General features: G+C 36.9%; 2 protein-coding genes across 4 annotated transcripts; one reads left to right on the top strand and one right to left on the bottom strand.

Annotated features, from left to right (window-relative positions):
* The first annotated feature begins 8,216 nt into the window (after positions 1-8,216).
* LOC130710402 (probable glycosyltransferase At5g03795) lies at positions 8,217-20,995 on the top strand. 3 transcript variants are annotated; one of them, XM_057559655.1, is made up of 5 exons: positions 8,217-8,392; positions 8,521-9,175; positions 9,260-9,390; positions 18,765-19,113; positions 19,919-20,995. In XM_057559655.1, the coding sequence occupies exons 2-5, from the start codon at positions 8,711-8,713 to the stop codon at positions 20,618-20,620; spliced, it is 1,647 nt and encodes a 548-aa protein (XP_057415638.1). In that variant the 5' UTR covers positions 8,217-8,392; positions 8,521-8,710; the 3' UTR covers positions 20,621-20,995. The 3 variants fall into 3 exon arrangements, with proteins under 3 accessions (XP_057415638.1, XP_057415639.1, XP_057415640.1); XM_057559656.1 differs by having other exon boundaries at positions 8,218-8,392; positions 8,521-9,167; XM_057559657.1 differs by lacking the exon at positions 8,217-8,392 and having other exon boundaries at positions 8,828-8,962; positions 9,027-9,167.
* A 177-nt stretch (positions 20,996-21,172) lies between these two features.
* On the bottom strand, positions 21,173-23,058 carry LOC130710403 (transcription factor MYB114-like). The gene is made up of 3 exons (XM_057559658.1): positions 22,790-23,058; positions 22,521-22,650; positions 21,173-21,766 (listed from the first exon to the last, which is right to left on the bottom strand). The coding sequence occupies exons 1-3, from the start codon at positions 22,926-22,928 to the stop codon at positions 21,442-21,444; spliced, it is 594 nt and encodes a 197-aa protein (XP_057415641.1). The 5' UTR covers positions 22,929-23,058; the 3' UTR covers positions 21,173-21,441.
* Positions 23,059-23,265: the final 207 nt, after the last annotated feature.

The raw sequence follows: 23,265 nt of genomic DNA, 5'->3' as shown, positions 1-23,265 counted from the left end.
CACCGGGACTAATGTTGGGTCATTCTTCCTCATGAGACCCAATAAGGTATTTCTTCGACTTCCCCATCACTTGGACTCATGTTGGGCCACCACTCTTCCGTATGAGGCCCAATAAGGTCCAATAATGCCTTTCTTCGACTTCCCCATCACTTGGACTCATGTAGGGCCACCATTCTTCCTTATGAGGTCCAATAAAGTCTTTCTTTGACTTTCGCATTACCGGGACTCATATTGAGCCACTCTTCCTTATGAGGCCCAATACGGTTGTCATTCAGCTTCCTCATCACCGGACTCATGTTGGGTCATCACTTTTCCTTATGAGGCCCAATAAGGTATTTTTTCGACTTCTCCATCATTGGGACTCATGTTGGGCCACTACTCTTCCTTATGAGGCCCAATAAGATCCAATAAGGTCTTTCTTCAACTTTTCCATCATCGGAACTAATGTTGGGTCACTCTTCCTTGTGAGGGCCGATAAGGTATTTCTTTGACTTCCCCATCACTGAGACTCATGTCGGGCCATCACTCTTTCTTATGATGTCCAATAAGGTCTTTCTTCGACTTTCCCATCACCGGGACTCATGTTGGGTACTCTTCTTTATGAGGCACGATATGGTCTTCATTGGACTTCCCCATCACCTGGATTCTATTTGGGCCACCACTCTTCCTTATGAGGCCCAATAAGGTCCAATAAGGTCTTTCTTCGACTTCCACATCACTGGAACTCATGTTGGGCCACCACTCTTCCTTATGAGGCCCAATAAGGTCCAATAATGTCTTTCTTCGGCTTCCCCATCACGGAGACTCATGTTGGGCCACTCTTCCTTATGAGGCCCAATATGGTCTTTCTTTAAATTTCCCAAAACCAATAGTAACTTTTACCTTTACTGGACATGATAAGGAAGGGTTGACTCAATGAAGGATGATCCAATACGAGTCTCTGACCTAAGGAATATATAAATGAATTATTTTGACCATTTTTAAGTTGTTTATAGCCTCAACATTACTTTTCAATAATACTTGTAAATTATTATTTATTATTTTTTGTCATTCACAGGTTAAGGGATACAGTGGTGGTCTCTCTCGACAAATGATTTCACAGGGTTCAATCTTATGATATCACATTTACAAGGAGAGCTTGTTTACCACTAGATTAACACCATATTAGTAATTGCAAAATATTTAGCTTGCTCATGTTTAAACTTAAATTATTTCATCATAAAATCTAAGTAAAAATTTAATTATCATTTTTTAATACTCTAATATATAAATATTATATTAGATATATAATATGTTAATACAACATATAATATAATATACGTGAATAAACTTAACTAAATTATTTATTTGCCTTTTGTAGGAAAAACAAATTATTTGAAATTATTCTGGCAAAAATATGATCGCGGTTAGAGGTCAGTTTCTAGCGGCCTTTAACCGCCACTAATTGCGCAGAGATAGTTTTACAATTCTGTGCCACATAACTAACCGCCACAATTGTTTAATCAGTGCAGAAGCAACAAAACTATCCACCCACTCCTTTCTTCAAAGCACACGAATGAATTTTTACTCCCACCCGAATTTGTCTACCATCATTAAACTCTCCCCACACACGAAAACATCCCAAAAGCTTCAAAGCAATTCCCAGAGTCCCACAAGTCTACCCATCACAGTCATCCAGGAAACCACATCTCTCAGGAATATCATCAAACAACTTGTGTGCATGAAACCACATCTCTCAGAAATATCATCGAACAGCTTGTGTGCATCAAGCATGAGACCATATCTCACATGTATAAGCCAAATCATGTTTCGTATACACAGACTTGTTTCAAAATTTGTTACTAAACATGATAATTTTATCTGAAATTAAATATGTGTATCAAAATTGCAAACCATGGGTCACTGGAAAAATAGCACTATAGCACATGCTCTCAAAATTTAGTCTGTCCATACCATATGATGTGCATGCAAATTTAATCCAAGTGATGCCATTTGAAACAAAACCTTGAAAAAAAGCCTCCTGCAACATATTAGTGAGAGTGTGCAATTCCAGGCTTCATTTTCAGCCAAAGCAGCCAAAAGAATATAGAAGAACCAAGACTTTGAGAAATCTTGACTAGAAACCAACATTATGAATTAAACCACTAACACAACCTGGGCCCAAAGAGGATTCAGAGAGCAAAATAAACTATTTAGTTCAATTCTACAAGTCAAGCTAAACATAAGCACTGAATTAAACTAAGAATTATCTCTCTTGGCACAACACTTGCCAATCATGAGAAAAATCCACACAACTTCATTTTATTCTATACTTAGGGTACATCCATCCAATGGAATGATTTAAACAAGTTATGCACAGATTAAATAGAGCAATGAGTGATGGGTTACTCCTACATACATGCTACTTCACAGAAATGGAGCTAAATGATAACTATGATTTTTGTACCAACATATGCTTCCTATCCTAAGCATAAGAACAAGATTTGAACTAAAAGATGTAAGTTTTAGCTAAATGGAACTTAATTGTCAACTAGAGTAGAACAGAAAAACACAACTAACCAAAGACAGTATAAACCCAACACACATTCATCCCAAGCAACAAGACAATAATTCAACAGAATCCTACAAACCAGAAAAAGAAGGAAAAATACTGCATTTTAAGACTGCCAAACCTGTAAAAGCAAAATGAACAGAACCAATATGGCCACAAAAACCCACCCAATGACTGGTGAAAACTTTGACACAGAACAAGGTTTGTTCGAAATTGGAAGGTGATTCAAATCCAAACAAATCCACGGGTCAAGAGCAATGGTTTGGTGATGGCGTGCTCAGCGGCGCCGCATCCTCCACCATCAGTGAACCACCAACCCCAGCCGAGACAAATCCTAATCCCAAGCGAACAACAGAGGCCAAACAACCACTTTATCTTTCCGACTCCGCGAGCTCAGCGTCGTCCAAATCACCAACATCGACCACTTCGTCGCCGATACCTTCTCAACCTTCGACAAGCCTCGCCAGTCTCTCTCTTCTGTCCTTGTCGAGGAGCTCTATTTTGCCAACTCCACCACCAGCGCAAGGTCCTCTATGAGGCCGCAACTCTGTCGTCAACGGAATCTGACGGCGGAAGAGAGAGAATATGGGATGCGCGAATGAGAACGAGATGGTTAGATTGTGGTCGGCAAACAGCGGATCTCGTTCGTCACAATGGATGGGCTGGCGGTGGCGGACCTCTCCATGGGTCTCTCTCAAGATTCAAGAAGAAGAAGAACTGAGGGGAAAGGTCTCAAGAAGAACAACACTTGAACAGTTACTAAGAATTAGGATAAATCTTTTTTTTTTAAAGAGGATAAATCTCACTTTTACTAAGGTAACTAATAAAGTAAGGGGCCATTTAGCAAATAATAAAACTTTTATTTTTAAAAACAAAAATATTAGGAAAACATTATCACGAAAATAGAAAAGTCACCTCATTTAATAAGTGATTATATTCTACTGGTCCAACGAGACGGAGGTACCACACCTCCAACTGTGAGGAGGCACCACAGCAAGCACACAATACTAAGGGGGTCACAAGCATTAAAAGAGATTCGGTCAGAACCTGTGGCCTTAATGATGTTGGTTTTGTGTGACCCTCACTCATAAAATTTAGAATTTAATTCATATTTTATATCATATTATTGCAATACCAAATTCAAATCACTACCAAATAAAATTCTTGATTTTTTAAATATTTCTTTTACTTTATTACTAAAAGTTAGAAAAGAAAAGAAATTAATCTCATTTACTTTTACTTTTCAAAATTGAATATTCTTCATGGCATGCATATCAAAAACATAGCTAACCTTCTTCAGTTTGCAACTCGCCCTTGTTCATGGTAGTTAAAAAATAGGATAAAACTTACGTCAAGTTCTTTATATCCATTCCATTAAGTTCTTCAATCATGTAGGGACATGTGTTTAATTTTTTTAAAATTTAACAATTAAGTCTTAATAAATATCAATTATTTTTATAAATAAAGACTATTTGTCATTGTTTCAATGGAATACTTGACAAAATGAAAATAATGTAATCTATCTATATATATTAGAAAAGAACAACTTCTAGCATGACGTGTCGCTCTCACAGGCCAAGTTAGTGACGTGTCGCTCTGAGATTAATTCTCACTTAATTATTTACACGTCAGCTTTTCCACCTATTAATTATCATTTAATAATTTACACATCAGCTTTTCCACCTTGGCCCTATTTGCCACATTAAATTTTAGATTTGATTAGGATTTAGGTTGTTTATTTCTTGATTTAATATTAATTTATTTTTAATTTATTTTTAGAGCATTAATTAATTTTTATGGTATTTTTATTGAATTTTCGGATTCTTAATTAATTCATAATTTTATGAGTTTTTATTGTGATTTGCTAGATTTTGATAGTTTTTATCTATATTTATTTAGTACCTTTTTAAATTTTAGATTTGATTAGGATTTAGGTTGTTTGTTTTTATGTATCTTTGTTAGATAGTTTCTGTTAAAAAATCTTCCTAAAAAATATTGTTTTTTATATAGAGTATCAATATCAATCTATATTAGAAAATAAAAAGGGTTAGAAGAGCAAAAAAACCTTCATACGTTCTCTATCTCCAAAATTCTCACACAATTTTCTCTATTTCTCTCTTCTTCATCTCAACCATGACAAACCTCATATCATATATGCTTCAAAAACAACATGGACCTTCACTTCAATGGACCTTCACAAGTTTCTTTGATGTTGTAAGCTTATGAATTAGGCTAACCAAATCTTACTGTAGTGTGTTATCCAAATCTTAAGGTTAATGGCCATAAGTACGTACTTTAATTTGAGGCATGTACTACTAACAAAGATTGATATATAGGTGCATTTGAATGTATGTGAACATTTATACAAACATAGTCTTAGTGACTAACATAAGCAAGGTGAGATCAATAAAAAAATATTGTGCATATAAAATAAAAATCAGAAAAATTCACTAAAAATACAAAATAATTTAATTAATACTCTAGAAATAAATAAATAAATAAAGATAAAATCAAAAAATAAACAATCTAAATCCTAATCAAATCTAAAATTTAAAAATGTATTTTTTATGAGAATATAATTAACCTGAGATCAATAAAAAAATATTTTGCATATAAAACAATAGAAAATATATATTTTTTAATTAATCGAGGTATGTGGAAAAGTAGTGTGATTCATTTCACCTTGCAATTTAGATTTTTTCATAGTTTTGGTGGGATTCTTCTACAACTGGATACCTATAGGTTAGTGATTATTTGGAATTGCCAAATCCTATTGCTAGGTTGCATTTTTTTTCTTCTGGAATGGTGAATTTTCTTTTTGTTGTATATTTTATTAATATTTCAAAAGATTTAAAGTGAATTTAAATTAAAAATATTTATCTATTTATGATTGGCATCCCGTTTATGTTTATAATTAAAATATTGATTACATGGTTAATATTTTACCATTCAGTATTTCCCTCTCTGCTCTTATATAAGTTTTTTTTGTGCCAAACGTTACCTTCCCTCTCATAATGTACATGGTAAAAGGTTTTCAATTCCCGTGAAAAACATACCGCCAGTCTACCAGCACCTTTCATAAGTTCTAAACCATATAGTTACATATTCCCTTAAGAGTGTTAATTAATTTTTATCGTATTTTTATTAAATTTTCGGATTTTTATTTAATTCAGGGTTTTATGAGTTTTTATTGTGATTTGCTAGACTTTGGTAGTTTTTATCTATCTTTAATTAGTACCTTTTTAAATTTTAGATATGATTAAGATTTAAGTTGTTTATTTCTTGATTTTAGCTTGGATCTTTTATTTTATTTTGAGAGTATTAATTAATTTTTATGGTGTCTTTATTGAATTTTAGGTCTTTATTTAATTTATGATTTTATAAGTTTTTATTGTAATTTGCTAGATTTTGAGAGTTTTTACCTATCTTTAATTAGTACCTTTTTTAATTTTAGATTTGATTAGGATTTAGGTACTTTAATTCTTGATTTTTTCTTAATTTGTTATATTTTTATTTATTGTGAATTCCAGGAAAATGGAGCTGATCTGGTGCTGAGGGACCACAGAGCTACCATGCAAACGTAGATATTTGATGGTTGCTAGGTGAATTTGGCAGAGTTTCTCATTAACTGCGGACTAGAGCTCATAGGTTACTGCATATAAGGTTTGATGTACATTTATGGAGGGTGAAAGGATATTACTCCGGAAAATCAACCATTATTAATGTGAATGCAATCATTATTAATTTTAAAATCTTATTTTTAATTATAGAGATTTTTTATGTATATGTAACGTGAGATTTTGTTTTATATAAAAACTATCATTGTAAAATCTTCTATTTAACTTTAGAGATTTCTTTATGTATATGTAACGTGAGATTTTGTAAAACCCCAACGATTTCTTTATACAGTTAACTTTTTTATTTCTCTGATAAATGAGCATCCATTTAGTAAGATGATTTGCATCTAAAGCTACTCTGAAATCTAAAAGCTATTGTTGTTTGTATTTGGGTTTACTTTTCAATTTATATGTTTTAATTTTATATTACAATAATGCTACCTACGTGAGATTTTGTTTTATATAAAAGGTATAATTATAATTTTTTTTAAACAATCATTATATTCTAAATTAATTGATTGATATTATGTCAAATTTTAAATAAAGTCAAATGAGATACCAACCGAATGCTTTCAGTTACTCCCTCCGTCCCCTATTATAAGTCACTTTTACCTAATTCTCTAGGATTAAGAAAAGTGGTTAGAATTAGTTAGTTACAGTAAATTGGTATCTTTTTTCCTAAACTGACCACATTTAAAAGTATATCAATTCAATGAATCTCATCTACCTCTCTTTCCATATTAATGTTCCACTATCTTGAAAATCCCCCTTCCACCAATAAAAAATAAGTTTTGGAAGTTTTTTGAGTAGATATAAATGAAAGTGACCTCGATAATAAAGAAAAATATTGGAAAGTTGGAAAATTCTTTAAATGCTACAAGGGTAAACATGGAGAGAAAAAATTAATGTTGCATAGATATTGTAAAGTGACTTATATTTTGGGACAAAAAAAAACTCACAAAAAGTGACTTATAATAGGGGACGGAGGGAATATAAACGACGAGGAGAAATTTCTGCACCTAAAATTCATTTCCAAAACAAATCTATCTTGACTAATTTGAAAATTTTAAATCTATATTGATTTATGAAATTTATAAGATTTTGTTTCTCTGATAAATGAGAATCCATTGAGTAAGAAGATTTGCATCTAAAAGCAGTTGTTGTTTGTATTTGCGTATAATTTTCAATTGTATGTTTTAATTTTAAAGTACTATAATGCTATCTACGTGAGATTTTGTTTTATATAAAAAGTATCATTATACTTTTTTTATACAATCATTATATTTTAAACTAATTAATTGATATTATTTTAATAGAATAAATTTAATATAATTAACTTTAGTATTATTTTCAAAATTTTAAGAGTGTATATTTATATAAGTATATAACTATAATAATTTAATAGTAAGAAAAGTACGAGGAATACAAAATATTAATACATATGTACTATAAAATTATGACCTGGATTTATTAGTGCTAACAAATTAGAGTTACGAGATCTCACGGGGAGAAACATTTTACATGAAAATAAAAAATTGTACGAGTTAAAAAAAATAAAATTCATTTTCTATAACTTAAGTGTATTTTTAATAATTTAAAAAATAATTATATATTTATGTATTGTTATATATCTAAAACACAAAAGCATTACCCTTTATGCAACACGAGTATACATCTTCACAAACAAAATTCAGTTATACCTCACATATGAAAAAATTAAAGCTTTTGGTTTATTAACTTCTGTGTTTTTTAAAATTTGTGCTCTTTAAATATCTACATCTTTATTATGATTATTCTTATATTCTTAGCATCTTAAATATTTATAATTTAAAAGATAAATCGATGTATCAAATACAATAGACATATTCCCTGTGCAACGCGCGGGTAAAAAACACTAGTTTCGTATAAATGAGAAAACATTTTAGGTAGAATGATATGGCTGATTAACTGATATTGTTTTCTGTGAGTATATGTATATAGCAACTTAACAAGCTGAAAAATTTGCATTGCAAAGATAATAATAACAGTGCTAAAATCGAATTAAATTAAATATTATAAAAAAAAAGGAAGAACAAAGACAAAATAAGAAAGAGGATGAAGCAGAATTGAAGATGTTGTTATTCCTTTTTAACTTGCCAAATCATCGTCGTAAGTAACAGTCTAACGGTTTGTAACCGAACCCTCTTTTCAGCAGATTCAGATCCATTGTCTGAACCAAAATCAGGTACACCGCGATTTCCGAATCATGCATAACATCACTTCACTCCACTCCATGCATTCTTCTTCAGATTCAACCTTGCAGTGTAGTGTATGAATGATGTTAACATGTTTCATACTTGATTCTTTGTGCAGAAGTATCACTATGCTAATTTACCTAGCTCAGGCTTCAATTTTCATGTTTGGAAATTGAGCTGAGATAAGCAGATTTATAGAGAATTAGAGAAATGAGGAGATTTATAGAATGGTATGGGTATGGCCAATAGGGTCAGATTTGTAATGAATTTGTTGGTTGTGATGTGATAGATATGTTGTATTATGTATAATGAGTGTTATGAAGAAGGCTTTTAAGCAAATTGCATTGATCCTGATGAGGGAGCTATCGTGGCGTTGTTTCGGTCACAAAATCGATTGGCGAAGATTGTTTCTTCTTGCAGCTATTTTCACAGTGTCCGGTTTCGTGTTTCAGATGCTTGTGCATAGTAATGTAATTGTACTGTTCCATTTTCCTAATGAAACTGATTCTTCATTATACAAGTCCTCCAATAGCACCATACAAGGGGCACGGCTTCAACAGGTTCACCTCAGTCTTTCTAATTCCGTTGTACCGTCTAATTCGTCTAACACTTTTGTCCAATCAGTCTCAGTTGAGAAACACAGTGTAGAAACCCCAGCAAGAAGGAAGAGTTCAGTGTCTGGGAATAACAGGAAAGATGGAGATCTTGCTGGTACAACAAAGTTGGCAATATCTTTATCTCCCCCTCGCAGCCGTGTTCCTTCTGGTAAGCAGGTAGATGTTGCTGAGATTTTGAACTTATTTCTTTCTTTTTTAATTATGTTGTCACCGGTAATTTGCTGGATATGTATGTTTCAGAGACATGTGTCGCTGTTGCTGCCTGCTGATGCACTTGTATACGCAAAGAAAGAGATTGATCACGCCCCTTTGGTTAATGAAGATCCTAATTTTTATGCTCCTGTGTTTAGGAACATTTCAGTTTTCAGAAGGTACTTGGATTTTTATTCTTGATTGTGCAGTTATTCATCTTTCTGTTATTGAATTGTCATATAAATTGAAGATGTTGGTTTTTGATTTCTCTGAAAAATTTCAGAGGATTATAAACAGGGAAAATTCTCATCTGAAGTTAGTATGTAAGATGTATCCACCCTGAATTTAGTCTAAAGTGTGCATTGTGATTTTAATCCATCAAATTAGCTAAGGGTGGATACATATTTAATTGATTACTGAATATACAATCTGGCTTTAGATAGATTTATCCAAAACACATTCACATTTTATTTATCACGTTTTAGGTGTCCGTAGAATACACCTCTAGGATGTAGTGCTCCTTCAATTCAAATATCAGGAATTCTCTAACTGAAGAAAACTCAATATCTTGTGATAACAAAGTGTCTTTAGAGACCCAATAATGCCGAACACCCTAGTTAGTTATTATTCCTAATCTAAGTTGTATGGTTTCAAATTGTGGTTTGCAACTGCAACTGTGGCTACAACATCAAGGTTTTGAAGTACCCATAGCTGCACATTGACTTCAATTGTCGCGACCTAAATGCAACTGAGGCCTCAATCACAATTTTAAAACTTGCTAAGATGGAATAAGATCTTCTAAAATAGAATAAAATCCATAAATAAAAAATAACAGGTAATAGCTTGAAAATCAAAACCCAGTTTATGAAATCAAAAACCTGAAATAAATAATAAAACTTAGCAGTACTATACTACTATCTATATCAGGTAGGCTTCAACAGACCTTGTTTGAATACTAAGTTTCTTTCACTGTGAAACTAGACATTGATGTTTTTGTTGACAATATAGTCCTCTTGTGACATTTTTTTCTTCTAATTAGAAGAGTGGAAGGTAAACCTTTATTACACCCTTTAAAACTCCTTAAATTTGCTGATGACTTTTTTTCTGAGTCTGAGATGTCTATACAACACTATTCATTAAATTATTCAAGCAAAGGAAAAAAAATAAACACATAGTTCTGTATAAAGCACTCTTCCGTGAATAATTAGAGAAACACTTGAGTAGAATAGTGGTCATGAACCTACCATCTCTAGTTTAAGATGTTAAGTGACAACACATGAATGATTTTATATTACATCTCTAATACTCCCCCTCAAGCAAGAGTCATTTAGGCTTGAAGGGAGGACATGCATAAACCCACCAACCTTGTGCTAAAATTAAATCATTTTTACTAGAGGAATTGGGGTAGTAGGGTAGGGATTGAATTCTAGACCACTTAGTCATGGAGGATCTAGTACCATGTTATGAGCTAATTATCTTAATATTTAAGCTCTTTGGTGAAGAAACAAAGATGCTTTGATATTATATCACACATAGTTAAAAAAGGACTACTCTCTTTCATTTAAAATCCTTTTGAACATGGAAAGCCATAGGCATAAATTCATCAGAATCTAAAGACACAGCGAGCCATCTTTTGTTAGCTGAGAAGCAATGAAAGAAGAGAAAACAGTGACACTGGGGAACGAACTTGTTTGGCAGAAGAGAAGGGGAAGGGGATTAACATGGGTTGTTAGCTTGTTTTGTTAGCTTCACGCTACCTCTGAGGGAAGAATTGCTGCAGGATCAAGGGAGATTTACTTTGTGGTGAATTAATGCCCTCCCAAAATGGTTTGAAAGTGGGTTCATGAAGGCTTGGGGGGATGGTGGTGCAAATCACAAGGCAACATAGAGTCTTAGGGCCCGTTTGGTGGTCAGGATAGGATATGATAGGATATGATATGTGAACAGGATATCAACAGGATAGGATAAGAGCAGGATAGACTCTTATCATATCCTGTGTTTGACGTGCACATGATAAGGACATGATATGATAAGGAAAAATGTATCAGATTTATATTTGAATAAAGAATACATTTAAAATTGATCATTCTATTAAATTTAATTTCTTTACATTTTCATGAATGAGTCTATATTTTAAAATAAATAAAATTAATTTAAATTTTATTAATTAGCCTATATTATTGTTTTGAAGATACCCTATATTTTAAATAAAATTATGCAGTTAACCGATTGGTTTTCACTTAGTTGTGACACGTGATGATTAACAATAAAAGTTAACTAAATTAAGAATATTATTATTTCAAAAGTATTTTATATTTGAATTATAAATTATTATATAAGTAGATAAGTAGTTTTAAATAATAGGAGATGAAAATAAAAAATTAATCTATTACTATTAAAAAATCAATATTTGTAATTAATGTTTTTCACTTAGTTGTGACACGTGATAAACAATAAAAATTAACTAAATTAAAAATATTATTATTTCAAAAATACTTTATATTTAAATTATTATATAAGTAGATAAATAATTTTTAAATAATAGGAGATGAAAATATTAAATTAGTCTATTATTATTAATAAATCAATATTTGTAAGTTAGTCTATTTTACTATTTATGAATAATAATTTTATTTATTTTTTATTTTAGTTAAATTAATATTTTTATATTTATTAATTAATATTATTATAAATTATAAATTATAATTTTTTTTTTTTTTTGGTTACAATGAGGGAAAACCCAAACAGAAAGAAACTAGGAAGCAGCAGGCCCTAAAGAACGGGGAAGAGGGACATCAAATCCCTTTGCAGCCACGAATGACACTCGCCGAAGGGAGAATCATAGGTGTGAAGACCAACCGGCAGAGAAAGTCCCACCTTAGCAAGGTAATCTGCCAGACAGTTAGAATCCCTGGGGCAGTACTGGAAGCGAATAGAACCATGAACTGAGGCTAGCTCCAGAATAGCTGCAGCAAGATGACCAAATTGGTGGTAAGAGATGGCCTGGCCATTTAACAGATCAATCACTTGGTCAGAATCACTTTCAACGATGACTTGTGGGATATCCAAGCTAACAATGAGGTTCACTGCTGCTTGAACAGCGAGGAGCTCAACCAGAAACGCATCCGGTCTGCCAAGATCACCAATATTAAGACTAAAACCTATCCTCCAGTCCCCTGCTGAATCACGGATTGCACCACCACAACTCGCGCGAAGGTCGGAGGCGAGAGCCCCGTCAACGTTAGCCTTAACCCAGCCCTCGGGCGGTCTAGTCCAATGCTCCAACCTGGTGCTGGATCCACCTCCAGAAAACGAACCCCGTTGCTGGCCCTGTAAAAAACTCAGGGAGGAAGACAAAGCTCTATTTGTAGTGATTTCTTCCATGCCTAGAGTCCGTATAAAGCCCCAAACGCGAGTTGAACTATGCGCTGTGCCATGAAAGACCAATTCGTTCCTCATTCGCCAAATGGCAGATAAAGCAGAAGCAAAGAACCGAGGCCAATCCAATCCGGAAGACATCCCCAAAGAATCTGTAATATTATCCTCCAACCAAGCGTCCCAATCGGTTATGAAGAAACTAGAAGCGCCTCCACCAGGTAACGCTGCTGACCAAAAGGATTGGACAACACTACAATCACGAAAACGGTGGATCAAGGTTTCTGCAGAGGTAGCACAGAGAGGGCATATATCAGAGGAGGCCATATGCCGTCGGAGGCGAGCGACATTAGTGAGCACACCATTATTCAAAAGTTTCCAGAGGAACACTCTCACCCGTTGCGGGCCTCTTATTTTCCAAACTGCCTTCCAGAGTTTTTCGTGAGTGCGCTGGAGAGGCCTGCCCGCCACCAACTCATATGCAGTTTTCGTAGTGAACTGCCCATTCGGATTATAGGCCCATTGAATTGTGTCAGGGGCATCGCTTGAGAGATGGGGAGTATTATCTCCAAGAATTTCACTGATAAATCTGTGAGGTAGTATATGGGAGAAGAGAAACAATTTCCACCCCCTCCCTGCCTCATAGAAGTGGTTTATTGGAAGCTCACGCAAGTCATGGGGAATAGGTTGCTCGATCACATCCTGGAGCTTATGACCCGAGAGCAACCAAGAATCGGACCAAAAATTAACTTGTGCCCCGTTCCCCACCTTCCATCTGCACCCTGTCAGTAAGGTATCCCACGTGGAGCGGATACCACGCCACACCAAGGATTCGCGACTGCACTTCCTCACCAAGGGTAACACAGAATCTCCACACCCGTACTTACTACGAAGAACGCGCACCCAGAGCGAAGAAGGTTGATTGATCAGCCCCCAACCCAATTTCATTAATAGTGCTTGATTGAAATCTGAGGACAATCGGAAACCTAGGCCACCCTGAGACTTAGGACTGCAAATCACATCCCAATTAACCTGGTGAACCCGCTTTTGGCCATTTTCCGATCCCCACACGAAGTCCCGCTGAAGTTTGTCCAGCTTCTCACAAACCCCTTTAGGAATTAACATTGTCTGCATGCAATATGATGGTAGAGCAGCTATCACAGATTTGGCTAACGTAACTCGACCAGCCAAACTCAGGGTGGACGCCTTCCACGCACTACGACGCTTCTGGGTTCTCTCTAGGATAAAATCATAGGTAGCTCTTGTTGGAGTTTTGTGGAGAAGGGGAACGCCAAGGTATTTACCGAGATCGGAGGTAATGCCAATACCTGCCAACTGGCTCAACCTGTGAGCAACACCTCGATTAACATTATTAGAAACCAAAATACGAGATTTCTCTTTACTAACCTTTTGGCCAGAGGCCTCACAAAAAGAGTCTAGGCACTGCATCATTAAAGCCATTTGATCTAGTGAAGCTTCTCCAAATAAGAGGAGATCGTCAGCGAAGAAAAGATGAGTAATTGGTGGGCCATTTTTGTTGAGGAAAATGGGCTTCCATCGGCCGCCGTCAACTTCATGCTGGATCATATGGGCGAACCTCTCAATACATAAGACAAAGAGATAAGGGGAAATAGGATCACCTTGTCTGATGCCTCTGGAAGGGGTGAACTTGTCAGTTTTACTACCATTAAACATCACTTGGAAGGAGCTTAAGGATACACAATTAACAATCAAGTCACAAAAGCTATGGTCAAAGCCCACTTCCAGTAGAGTATCCCGTAAAAAATTCCAATTGAGCCTATCATAAGCTTTCTCAAGGTCGATCTTCATGGCTACCCATCCGTTTTTCCGCTTTAGGTAACGCATAGAGTGGAAAACCTCTTGAGCAATAATAATGTTATCGGAACTCTGTCTTCCTGGTATGAAACTGCATTGGTTTGGGGCAACAAGATCTCCAAGCACCCCTTTCAAACGGTTTGCAATAGCCTTGGTCAGAGTCTTATAAATCACATTACACAAGCCTATAGGCCGAAATTGCGAGAGGAGATTCGGCCTCTCAAGCTAGGGGATCAGAACTATGAGGGTATCATTCACCTCCTTCACCTTCTCTGGGCACATGACACAACTCTGGATGAACTCAACAACTGATTTACCAATTATCTCCCATTGAGATTGAAAGAAAAGTGGGTTCAAACCATCTGGGCCTGGAGCTTTTAAGGCGCCCATGCTAAACACTGCAGCACGTATCTCATGTGCATCCAAGGGCTTCATGATCTCGCAAATAGTCTCCCTTGAGAGTCTCGGGAAGGACATGCAAGAGGGAAGAGGATGGCCATCACCTGGGCTCGTGTAGAGGCGTTGGAAGTAATCAACCGCCATGGCACGAAGAGCATTCGGGTCCGTCACCAAGTTACCCCCATCATCGGTCAAGGCCTCAATTTTGTTCCTTTTCCTACGAACCAAAGTTGCTGTATGGAAGTAACGAGTGTTCTTATCACCATGGTTGAGCCAAGAAATTCTGGATTTTTGTTTCCATAATAATTCCTCTTGAATTAACGCTTCATAGTACTCCTCCCAAAGACGTTTTTGCAGTTTCTCAAGATAAGGAATATGCTGCATCCGGAGCTTATTATTTATCCCTTCAAGCCGCCGCATGAGTTTCCTTTTTCGCTTCCCAATTTCCCCAAACACCTCCGAATTCCAGTGGGTTGCAGCGTCACGGAAAGCTGAGGAAGAGGGACTCCAATCAACATGAGCGTCCCAGGCCTCCTTGACTACTCGCGGGAAATCCATATGGGTAAGCCATGATGCCAAAAAGCGGAAAGGCCGTTGAGAGGCATCACAAGGGTCATCACGAAACTTAATCAAGACAGGCTTATGGTCTGATTTGAGCTTGGGGAGGTGAACAATAGACGCCTCAGGGAAAGATACCACCCAGCGATCATTCCCCAATGCCCAATCTATCCGCTCTTTCACACCTCTGCCTTCCCAAGTAAAGGGAGGACCCTTGAACCCAAGATCAAAAAGAGAGCAATCATCGATACAATCACGGAATTTGTGCATGGACACCATGTTAGGAGGGCCCCCACCAACCTTGTCAGAGGCATGAAGATAGGTGTTAAAGTCTCCTACCACAGCCCAGGGAAGAGACACATTAGAAGCAAGGCGACGCAGCTCACGCCACAGAGAGTCCCTAGTCGACACATTCGGACTCCCATACACAAATGTCACTAGCATGCAAGGGGCATTTCCTCTAGGAGTAATACGTGTGTGAACGAATTGGCGATGGGAGGAGAGAATTTCAATACTACCCCATTGTTTTTGCCACAGAATCCAAATTCCTCCTGAGAAGCCTTCCGCCTCCACCACGAAAAAATCATCAAAACCTGTAGCTTTCAAGATTCCTGGAATTTTCTTGGCATTAACACGTGTCTCAAACAAAGCTAGGCAAAAGACATTATGCCTGGATACAAGATCCTTCAAGAGAAAGGGAACACCTTTCGCAGCAGCACCCCGGACATTCCAACTTAGTATGTTGTATAACATAATAAACTGATAGAGGGGGGGGGGGGGTGAGGACGTCAAGAACTTCTACGGGCCCTGGGAGAGAGACTCCGATCCCGGTCCCTTGCAAAACCAAACGACTGGTCAGTAGCCTCAGCCTTCGAAGGGGCATCCCTAGAAGGACTATTACCAAGTTCCTGCTGTTTAGGAGCATCCATACTATGAGACGAGCTTCCTTCAAACGAGCCCAAGGGTTTGCGGGCTTGGGATTTTACCTTCTTCAAAGAAGTAGGACCCACCTTACCCACATGGGGGCGCGTATTTGGTGACAGGGAGAGAGGATTAGGGTTTCTGTGATTCCCAGCAGTGATTGGGGAATTAGAACCCTGGCTATTGATTGCCTGGCCCACTCCTGAATTATTAGCGTCAAGCTGAATACTAGGTTGACCCGGGAGGGATTTTGTTTGATTTGGGATTACGAAATTGGTATTTCCTCCTGCACGTGCACTAACGTCACCTCCAATTCCGTGGGAATCTGCTTCTGCGATCGGATTGGGTATAGGGGACTTCTTGGGGCCCACCTCATTATTAGCAATGACCTGATGATTTGGGAGAATATTCTCACCCACTGTCACGGGCGCGGAAACTGGGTCTGTTACTGCGTTGCTCGTTCCAGCTGGTTTCTCGTGATTTGCTCCATTGATTACGTCAACGTCCATTGTTTCCAAAGCGGAAAACCTCGAACCTCTCGGCGGAGCACCGGAGCTGGACCGTTTTCCGGTGGGTGCGGAGCCTCTACTAGTGACCGGAGCCTTCTTGGGAGCACTTCGAGAAAACCTTTTTGCGATCATCCAAGGCCCAAAGTCATCCTCGCCTTTGTCAACAGTTGTCTTCTTCCCTGGTTCACTGGGTGGTTTTGACCCTTCCATGTCTGCAACTTTCAGAGGACATCCCTCCTTCCGATGGCCAAATTTGCCACAGTCAAAGCAGATTAAATTCAGACCTTCATATTCAATCTTGAACTCCTCTCCCTCGAAGACAAATTTGGAAACCAAGGTCTTACGAAGATCAATCTCAACACAGATCCTAGCAAACTTGGCTCGTTCCGTCAGAGGACCAGGTTGGCCTTTTCCCGCCATAGTCTTCCACGTATAATCGTCCACCTTCACAAAACGGCCCACATTTTTTCCAATCTCGTGAAGGACATCCTGATCATAGCATTCCACCGGGAAGCCTGGGATCCTGAACCAGACCGCAACCCGTGTGAGTTCACCTTTCGACGGAATGAACATAGAGGCCGCCACTGCTGAATAACCAGGTAATGCCCCATGATCACCCAGGGTCCCCCTGTGAAAACGTGCGCATAGTCATTCCGATTAGCAAACCTCACGACGAAGAACTCAAAGTCTAGGTCGATGACCTCCATCTCCCCCGATGGGTTCCATAGCTTATTTAGGCGGTCCTTGAGCAAATTGAGGCCTATGCGCTTCCCCAAGAGCTTAACGATAATGGAGCTTTGCCATGGTTTGCGTAGCTCTCGGCGCTTTTCCTTTGATAATTTGATCACTGGGCAGAGGGGGTTCGTCTGAGGTCTCTCGTCGACATCCGTATCGCTCGTCTCCGATTCAGATTGGAACCCCTCGAATGGCACCTCATCTTCCTCTGACTCCTCCCCACCATTGACACCTAAGCAGATATCTTTGTAGGAGATCACTTTTCTGTCCAGCATGGTCACAGTGGCCACCTCTGGCAGCCCATCTTCCGGCGGCTTACCGGAATCGCTCATCCCACTGAATACATAAATAAATTAATTTGGAGTTAGGATACTGAAAGAAAATATATAACTGGTATCCTATCCTGCTCTATCCTAGCTCCCCCTCAGGATAACTTTTACACATGATTGACAGGATAGGATAGGATACAGGATAGTGTTATCATATCCTGCTAGCGCAACAAACAACAGATAACAACAGGATATGATTATTATCCTGTCCTATCCTATCTTGTCCTGATCACCAAACGGGCCCTTAGACTACTTGGTCTACTACCTTGTCAAAGAATCACCCAGCCTAAGTTTTAATACAATTATTAGTAATATATAAATCTTTCAAACGGGAAGTTTGAAAGGTGAATCTTTGGCAGTCAGATTAATGATTATTGACCTTTTTTATCTAGCAAAATATTTTAGTTTGACATGTCTAGAAGTTATTACCTTTTAAAGAAGCTATAAACTGTTGGGGTCCAGTTACTTCATTGTTTTTCTATAATCTTCTCCATTAACCTTTTAGCTGTTAAGGAAGTGAAGATTGTAACTCGAGGTGTAAATTTTGTAGCTGTAACTTGGCTGTATGCTGTGTTTGATTAATTTTCTAATGGCATCATGAGCGTGCACAGTATCCCGTCCTCATTTCAAGTTTTCAACCCCTCCCTCTCTTCAAAACAGGAAAAAAAATCCTTGTACCCAGTTAAATAAGCATTCCATCATATGCTCTTAACAACTTTTCAGTTCATGATTACTAATTTAGAACATTTACCTGTATGAATATGACAGAAATCTGGTAACTGTTGCTGAATGCTGATTATGTCTTTAGATTGTACTGCACCTTTATTATTCGGTTAGTATCATCTATTGTATTCAAAACCATCTTGAAACAACTTTGTACATCAATTTCAGGAGCTATGAATTGATGGAAAAGATACTAAAAATATATATATATCCTGATGGCGCAAGGCCCATTTTTCACAAACCTCCCCTTAAGGGAATCTATGCTTCTGAAGGATGGTTTATGAAGTTACTGGAAGAAAATAAACAATTTGTCACAAAGGATCCTGAGAAGGCTCACTTATTTTATCTTCCATATAGTGCACGGCAAATGGAGTTGTCTCTCTATGTTCGTGGGTCACATGATTTGAAACCGTTATCAATCTTTCTTCGGGATTATGTGAATAAGATTGCTGCAAAATATCCCTTCTGGAATCGCACACATGGGTCTGACCATTTCCTTGTTGCTTGTCATGACTGGGTATGTGTATGCATTGAAAATTGGTTAATGATTCGATTTTGCTAAGATTGATTATTGTTATGAGTATCAGAATCTTTAATTCTTATGTTTCTATGATTGCATGCTTTACATTGATTGCATGGAAAAGAGGAAAGTGCATTTCTTTAGCAAATATAACTTTGAATTGTCTTTGACCCATAAAGATGCGCCCATATATGGGCGCACACACACATGATATTTTAAAAAATTGATCTACACTTCTTCCCTTTTTTCCCCTTTTGAAAATAATGAAGAAAAATATTACTGCCTAATATCCCTTTATGGTTCACATTGCTCCTCCAATGGGTCAATTTCCCTTGTGTAAATTCCATTTTCCCTAAAGGGGCCTATAGTCCTCTATTACCTTGAAATATGATATAATGCATGTCCCTGTCATGTTCAGTATGAATGTCTGCATTTTTACTTGTTTCCATGTGGCACTAATTAGCCATTGCCTTTTTTTCCTTATAATGATTGAACCATGAACAAGTACAACACTTAGGTGAACATTTAATTTCCTTGAAATTTTCGAACACATGTCAATTTTTTTGGTGACTTAAAAAAAAGTACTGATAATGCAGCATGCCTAATCTGCAGATAGTGTGTGGTTTGAGTTCATACTGACTGTATTGGTGGAGAAATTGAGGATCTTAGATTCCTTTTCATGATACAGCCTATTCAGTGTAATCAGTTATCCACATTGGAACCTGATCAATTGCATTTATGAGCATTACTGAATTGAAATCATTGCCATTTTTAATGCCTCCTTGTTCAAACTCATTTTCAGGGTCCTTACACCGTGACTGGGCATGATGAACTAGCCAGAAACACCATCAAAGCTCTATGTAATGCTGATTTGTCTGAAAGAATCTTTATTGCAGGAAGAGATGTTTCCCTGCCAGAAACTACCATAAGGGTACCGAGAAGACCTCTTAGAAATCTCGGTGGTAATAGAGTATCGCTACGTCCAATTCTGGCCTTCTTTGCTGGAAGCATGCATGGTAGAGTGCGTCCCACTCTTCTAAAGTATTGGGGCGGTGAAAAAGATGAAGACATGAAAATCTACAAGCGTTTACCTCTTAGAGTTTCACAAAAGATGACTTACATCCAACACATGAAATCAAGTAAATATTGTGTATGTCCAATGGGGTTTGAAGTTAATAGCCCTAGGATTGTTGAAGCTATATACTATGAGTGTGTTCCTGTGATCATTGCAGACAATTTTGTCCTTCCTTTTAGTGAAGTTCTGGACTGGAGTGCCTTTTCTGTGGTGGTGCCTGAGAAGGATATTCCGCGGCTGAAGGACATTCTAATGTCCATCCCAATGAGAAAATATCTCACAATGCAAAGTAATGTGAAGATGGTACAGAAGCATTTCCTATGGAACTCAAGACCAATAAGATATGATCTGTTTCACATGATTCTGCATTCAATATGGTTCAACAGGCTGAACCAGATTCAAACACTGCAAATACAAAAATCGTTTTAGTATACATTGAGCATATTAATTTGAATCTGATCTTGTTTCGCTGACGTAATGTGAAGAGTCAAAAGTACCATTGTTGGGAATCAATGCAGGACTCCAGAAGTCTTTTATTGTTGCCTTCATACATCAGAAATTTATTTCATTTAGAGGTGGTTTGGTAAGGGAAATCTTACGAAGTTCCTAAGAATCTTCAAATTGAGAATTTAAATGGATACATTTGGTATGAATGTGTTTTAAAAAACATTCATAGTTCTTATGAATTGGTTTTTTTTTTGTAACTAGGATTCCTACCAAAACATTTCCACGTGTATCATCACAAAAGTGAGAATCTTATGTATTATGAGAAATACAATTTTGTTACTTATCTATCATTACAAAGCCTATTTTTGAGGTATCTGTTTATACAGTTATTATTATCTGCAATCTTCTTAGAGTAGGAAAGAGAGAGCTTGAACTCTGACGGTGAGCTAAAAGGTATCAAGGTAGAAGGTACACAATGATAATTGACTCAGTCGTTTTCAGTAGTTCCTTTTACCTGACCTAAAGGGAACTAAGTGAGAAGAAAATGGTGCCATTACTCTCCAAAATAATCACACTTATGGCCCACTATATATAATTTGGTAATTTGGCACTCCAATTAATTACATATTTATTTCAACAACAACCATCATTTTCAAATCACAAATCAAATGACTAGTTAGAACAGAACTGAGAAAAAACTCCTTAGACATTGAGATCATGTAACTTATAGCAACCTTTGTTTGTTTTCTATCTTACAAAATATTCCACTTCATTGCGATCTTTTTCTCTAGAATAATGCTGATTCAGATCCTTTGTGTGCTTTCAGAAACCTGATCAAGTTCTAAGTACTTATTAATCCAGTCAAACTCGAAGGTTTCTCCAGATGAAAAGTTAAAGAATTCGTCCAGGTCAAAGCTATCATCTGAGCTACCACTTCCATTAACCACATCCTTGTTCTGTAACATGGCACTGTCCTCAGTAAACTGGTTCTGGACGATGGTTTCTTGCGCCGTGGAAGTTTCTGGTTTTTCTGCTTCTTGATTGAGTTTTTTGCACAAATGAGAATTCCAATAGTTCTTAATTTCATTGTCTGTTCGCCCTGGAAGCCTCCCAGCTATTAAAGACCACCTGCACACCACAAAAAACCATTCACTAATTTGCTTCAACAAGAATTGTGTTAATGCTGTGTCTTATATCAATTCGGGCTAGATCTAATTATAAAAAATAAACTAGTTCATGGGTGAGAGTTGCTCTTGTATTTACAATTGCTCTACCTTTTATTAAAAATTATTTAACCATATCATCAATATGAGACCAGACTCTAATACTAATTGATAACATCTTAGGCTTTGTTTGAGATTTAGAGGAAGGGAAACTTTGAGGGGAAGGGGAACAGAGGGTGAATACTCCCCTTGATTGATAGTTTAAAATCCCACAAAAACACATAATTTGGGGAAACTCATAAAAATAACTGAATGATCAAGAGTTTTAGAAACTCCCAAAACACTTCCCCTCTTTTCAAAGAACTCCAAAATGAGGGGAAATAAGAGGATACCTTCGCAAAAGCCTCGCCTTCAAAATTTAACTCACAAGCAAACCCTTAAAAATTGGGTTAAGGTTAAGGAATCTATCTAACAAAGTGTCTCAAGATTAAGGCTTGCTCTAACATTTATAAAGAGTTAGTGTGAGTTTGAGTTTATCCTCAAAAGCACATTCACATGCATTGAAACTCATGATTGCACATTCCTATAGTGCAAATGGTGAAACAAGCTCCAAACTTCCGTTGGCATTAGGTTGAGCCAACCTCAATGCAAACATTGTCTTATTTAGATATATTTTTGGATAATGTGACACCTCTGTCAACATTATGCATCACACAAACCTGTTTCCCAGAAGTTTGTGAAGCCTAAGAATCAAATCCTCTTCTTCATCTGATATGTTCCCTCTCTTGATATTGGGTCTCAGGTAGTTCAACCATCTCAATCTGCAACTCTTCCCACACCTATTTAGACCTGCCCCAACACATACAAAACATGTTAAGAGAATGGCTATACTTGCATTGGTTTCAAGTTACAATTTTTACTAATCCCTTTTAATTTTTACCTATAAGTACTACTTTAATATTTGGGGTTAAAAGAACTTGTCTCTAACCTGATTTCACTGCAATAGTTTTCCACTTCTTTGCACCATGAGCTTCAATGCATTGGGCTAGCTTTTGATCTTCCTCTTGGGTCCAGACTCCTCTGTTCATTGCTTTCTTAGCTGGTCCACTGGCATTTTTGGGTGCCATGAGAGTGAGGCTTATAGTGTGTGGCTGTGTCCCTTACCTGGGGATAGGTGGCATTATATATGAGAGTATCGGTGAGTCCACGCATCTACCATTCATAAGGAAGGTTCGACAAAATGGGCAGTGCCAACCACCAGTTATGCACTCAGTGGCTTGTCGAATTTCTGTTCTAGTTCTCGATTGATAGTGATATTACTTGACAGACACTGTAAATAATTTTCACAGATATCTGATCATATTTTATCAACTTATTTTTTACTTGTTGTTACATATAAACTGTCCATGAAGAATTTTTTTTTTTTTTTTTTATATTTGTCCTCTTAGCATTTCAAGATAACAT

This window comes from Lotus japonicus, chromosome 4 (assembly GCF_012489685.1).
Source record: "Lotus japonicus ecotype B-129 chromosome 4, LjGifu_v1.2".
Lineage (NCBI taxonomy): Eukaryota > Viridiplantae > Streptophyta > Magnoliopsida > Fabales > Fabaceae > Lotus > Lotus japonicus.
Note: the sequence above shows the minus strand (reverse complement) of the source record. Positions and strands in the feature narration are given on the sequence as shown.

Bases quoted from the DNA above. Each gene is read 5' to 3' on its own strand.
- LOC130710402 (XM_057559655.1), top strand. From the start codon at position 8,711: ATGAGTGTTATGAAGAAGGCTTTTAAGCAAATTGCATTGATCCTGATG. The intron at 9,176-9,259 runs GTAGATGTTGCT...TGTATGTTTCAG, and splicing joins GTGTTCCTTCTGGTAAGCAG to AGACATGTGTCGCTGTTGCT. The intron at 19,114-19,918 runs GTATGTGTATGC...ACTCATTTTCAG, and splicing joins TTGTTGCTTGTCATGACTGG to GGTCCTTACACCGTGACTGG.
- LOC130710403 (XM_057559658.1), bottom strand. From the start codon at position 22,928: ATGGCACCCAAAAATGCCAGTGGACCAGCTAAGAAAGCAATGAACAGA. The intron at 22,651-22,789 runs GTTAGAGACAAG...GTGTTGGGGCAG, and splicing joins AACTATTGCAGTGAAATCAG to GTCTAAATAGGTGTGGGAAG. The intron at 21,767-22,520 runs GTTTGTGTGATG...TGTGGTGTGCAG, and splicing joins CACAAACTTCTGGGAAACAG to GTGGTCTTTAATAGCTGGGA.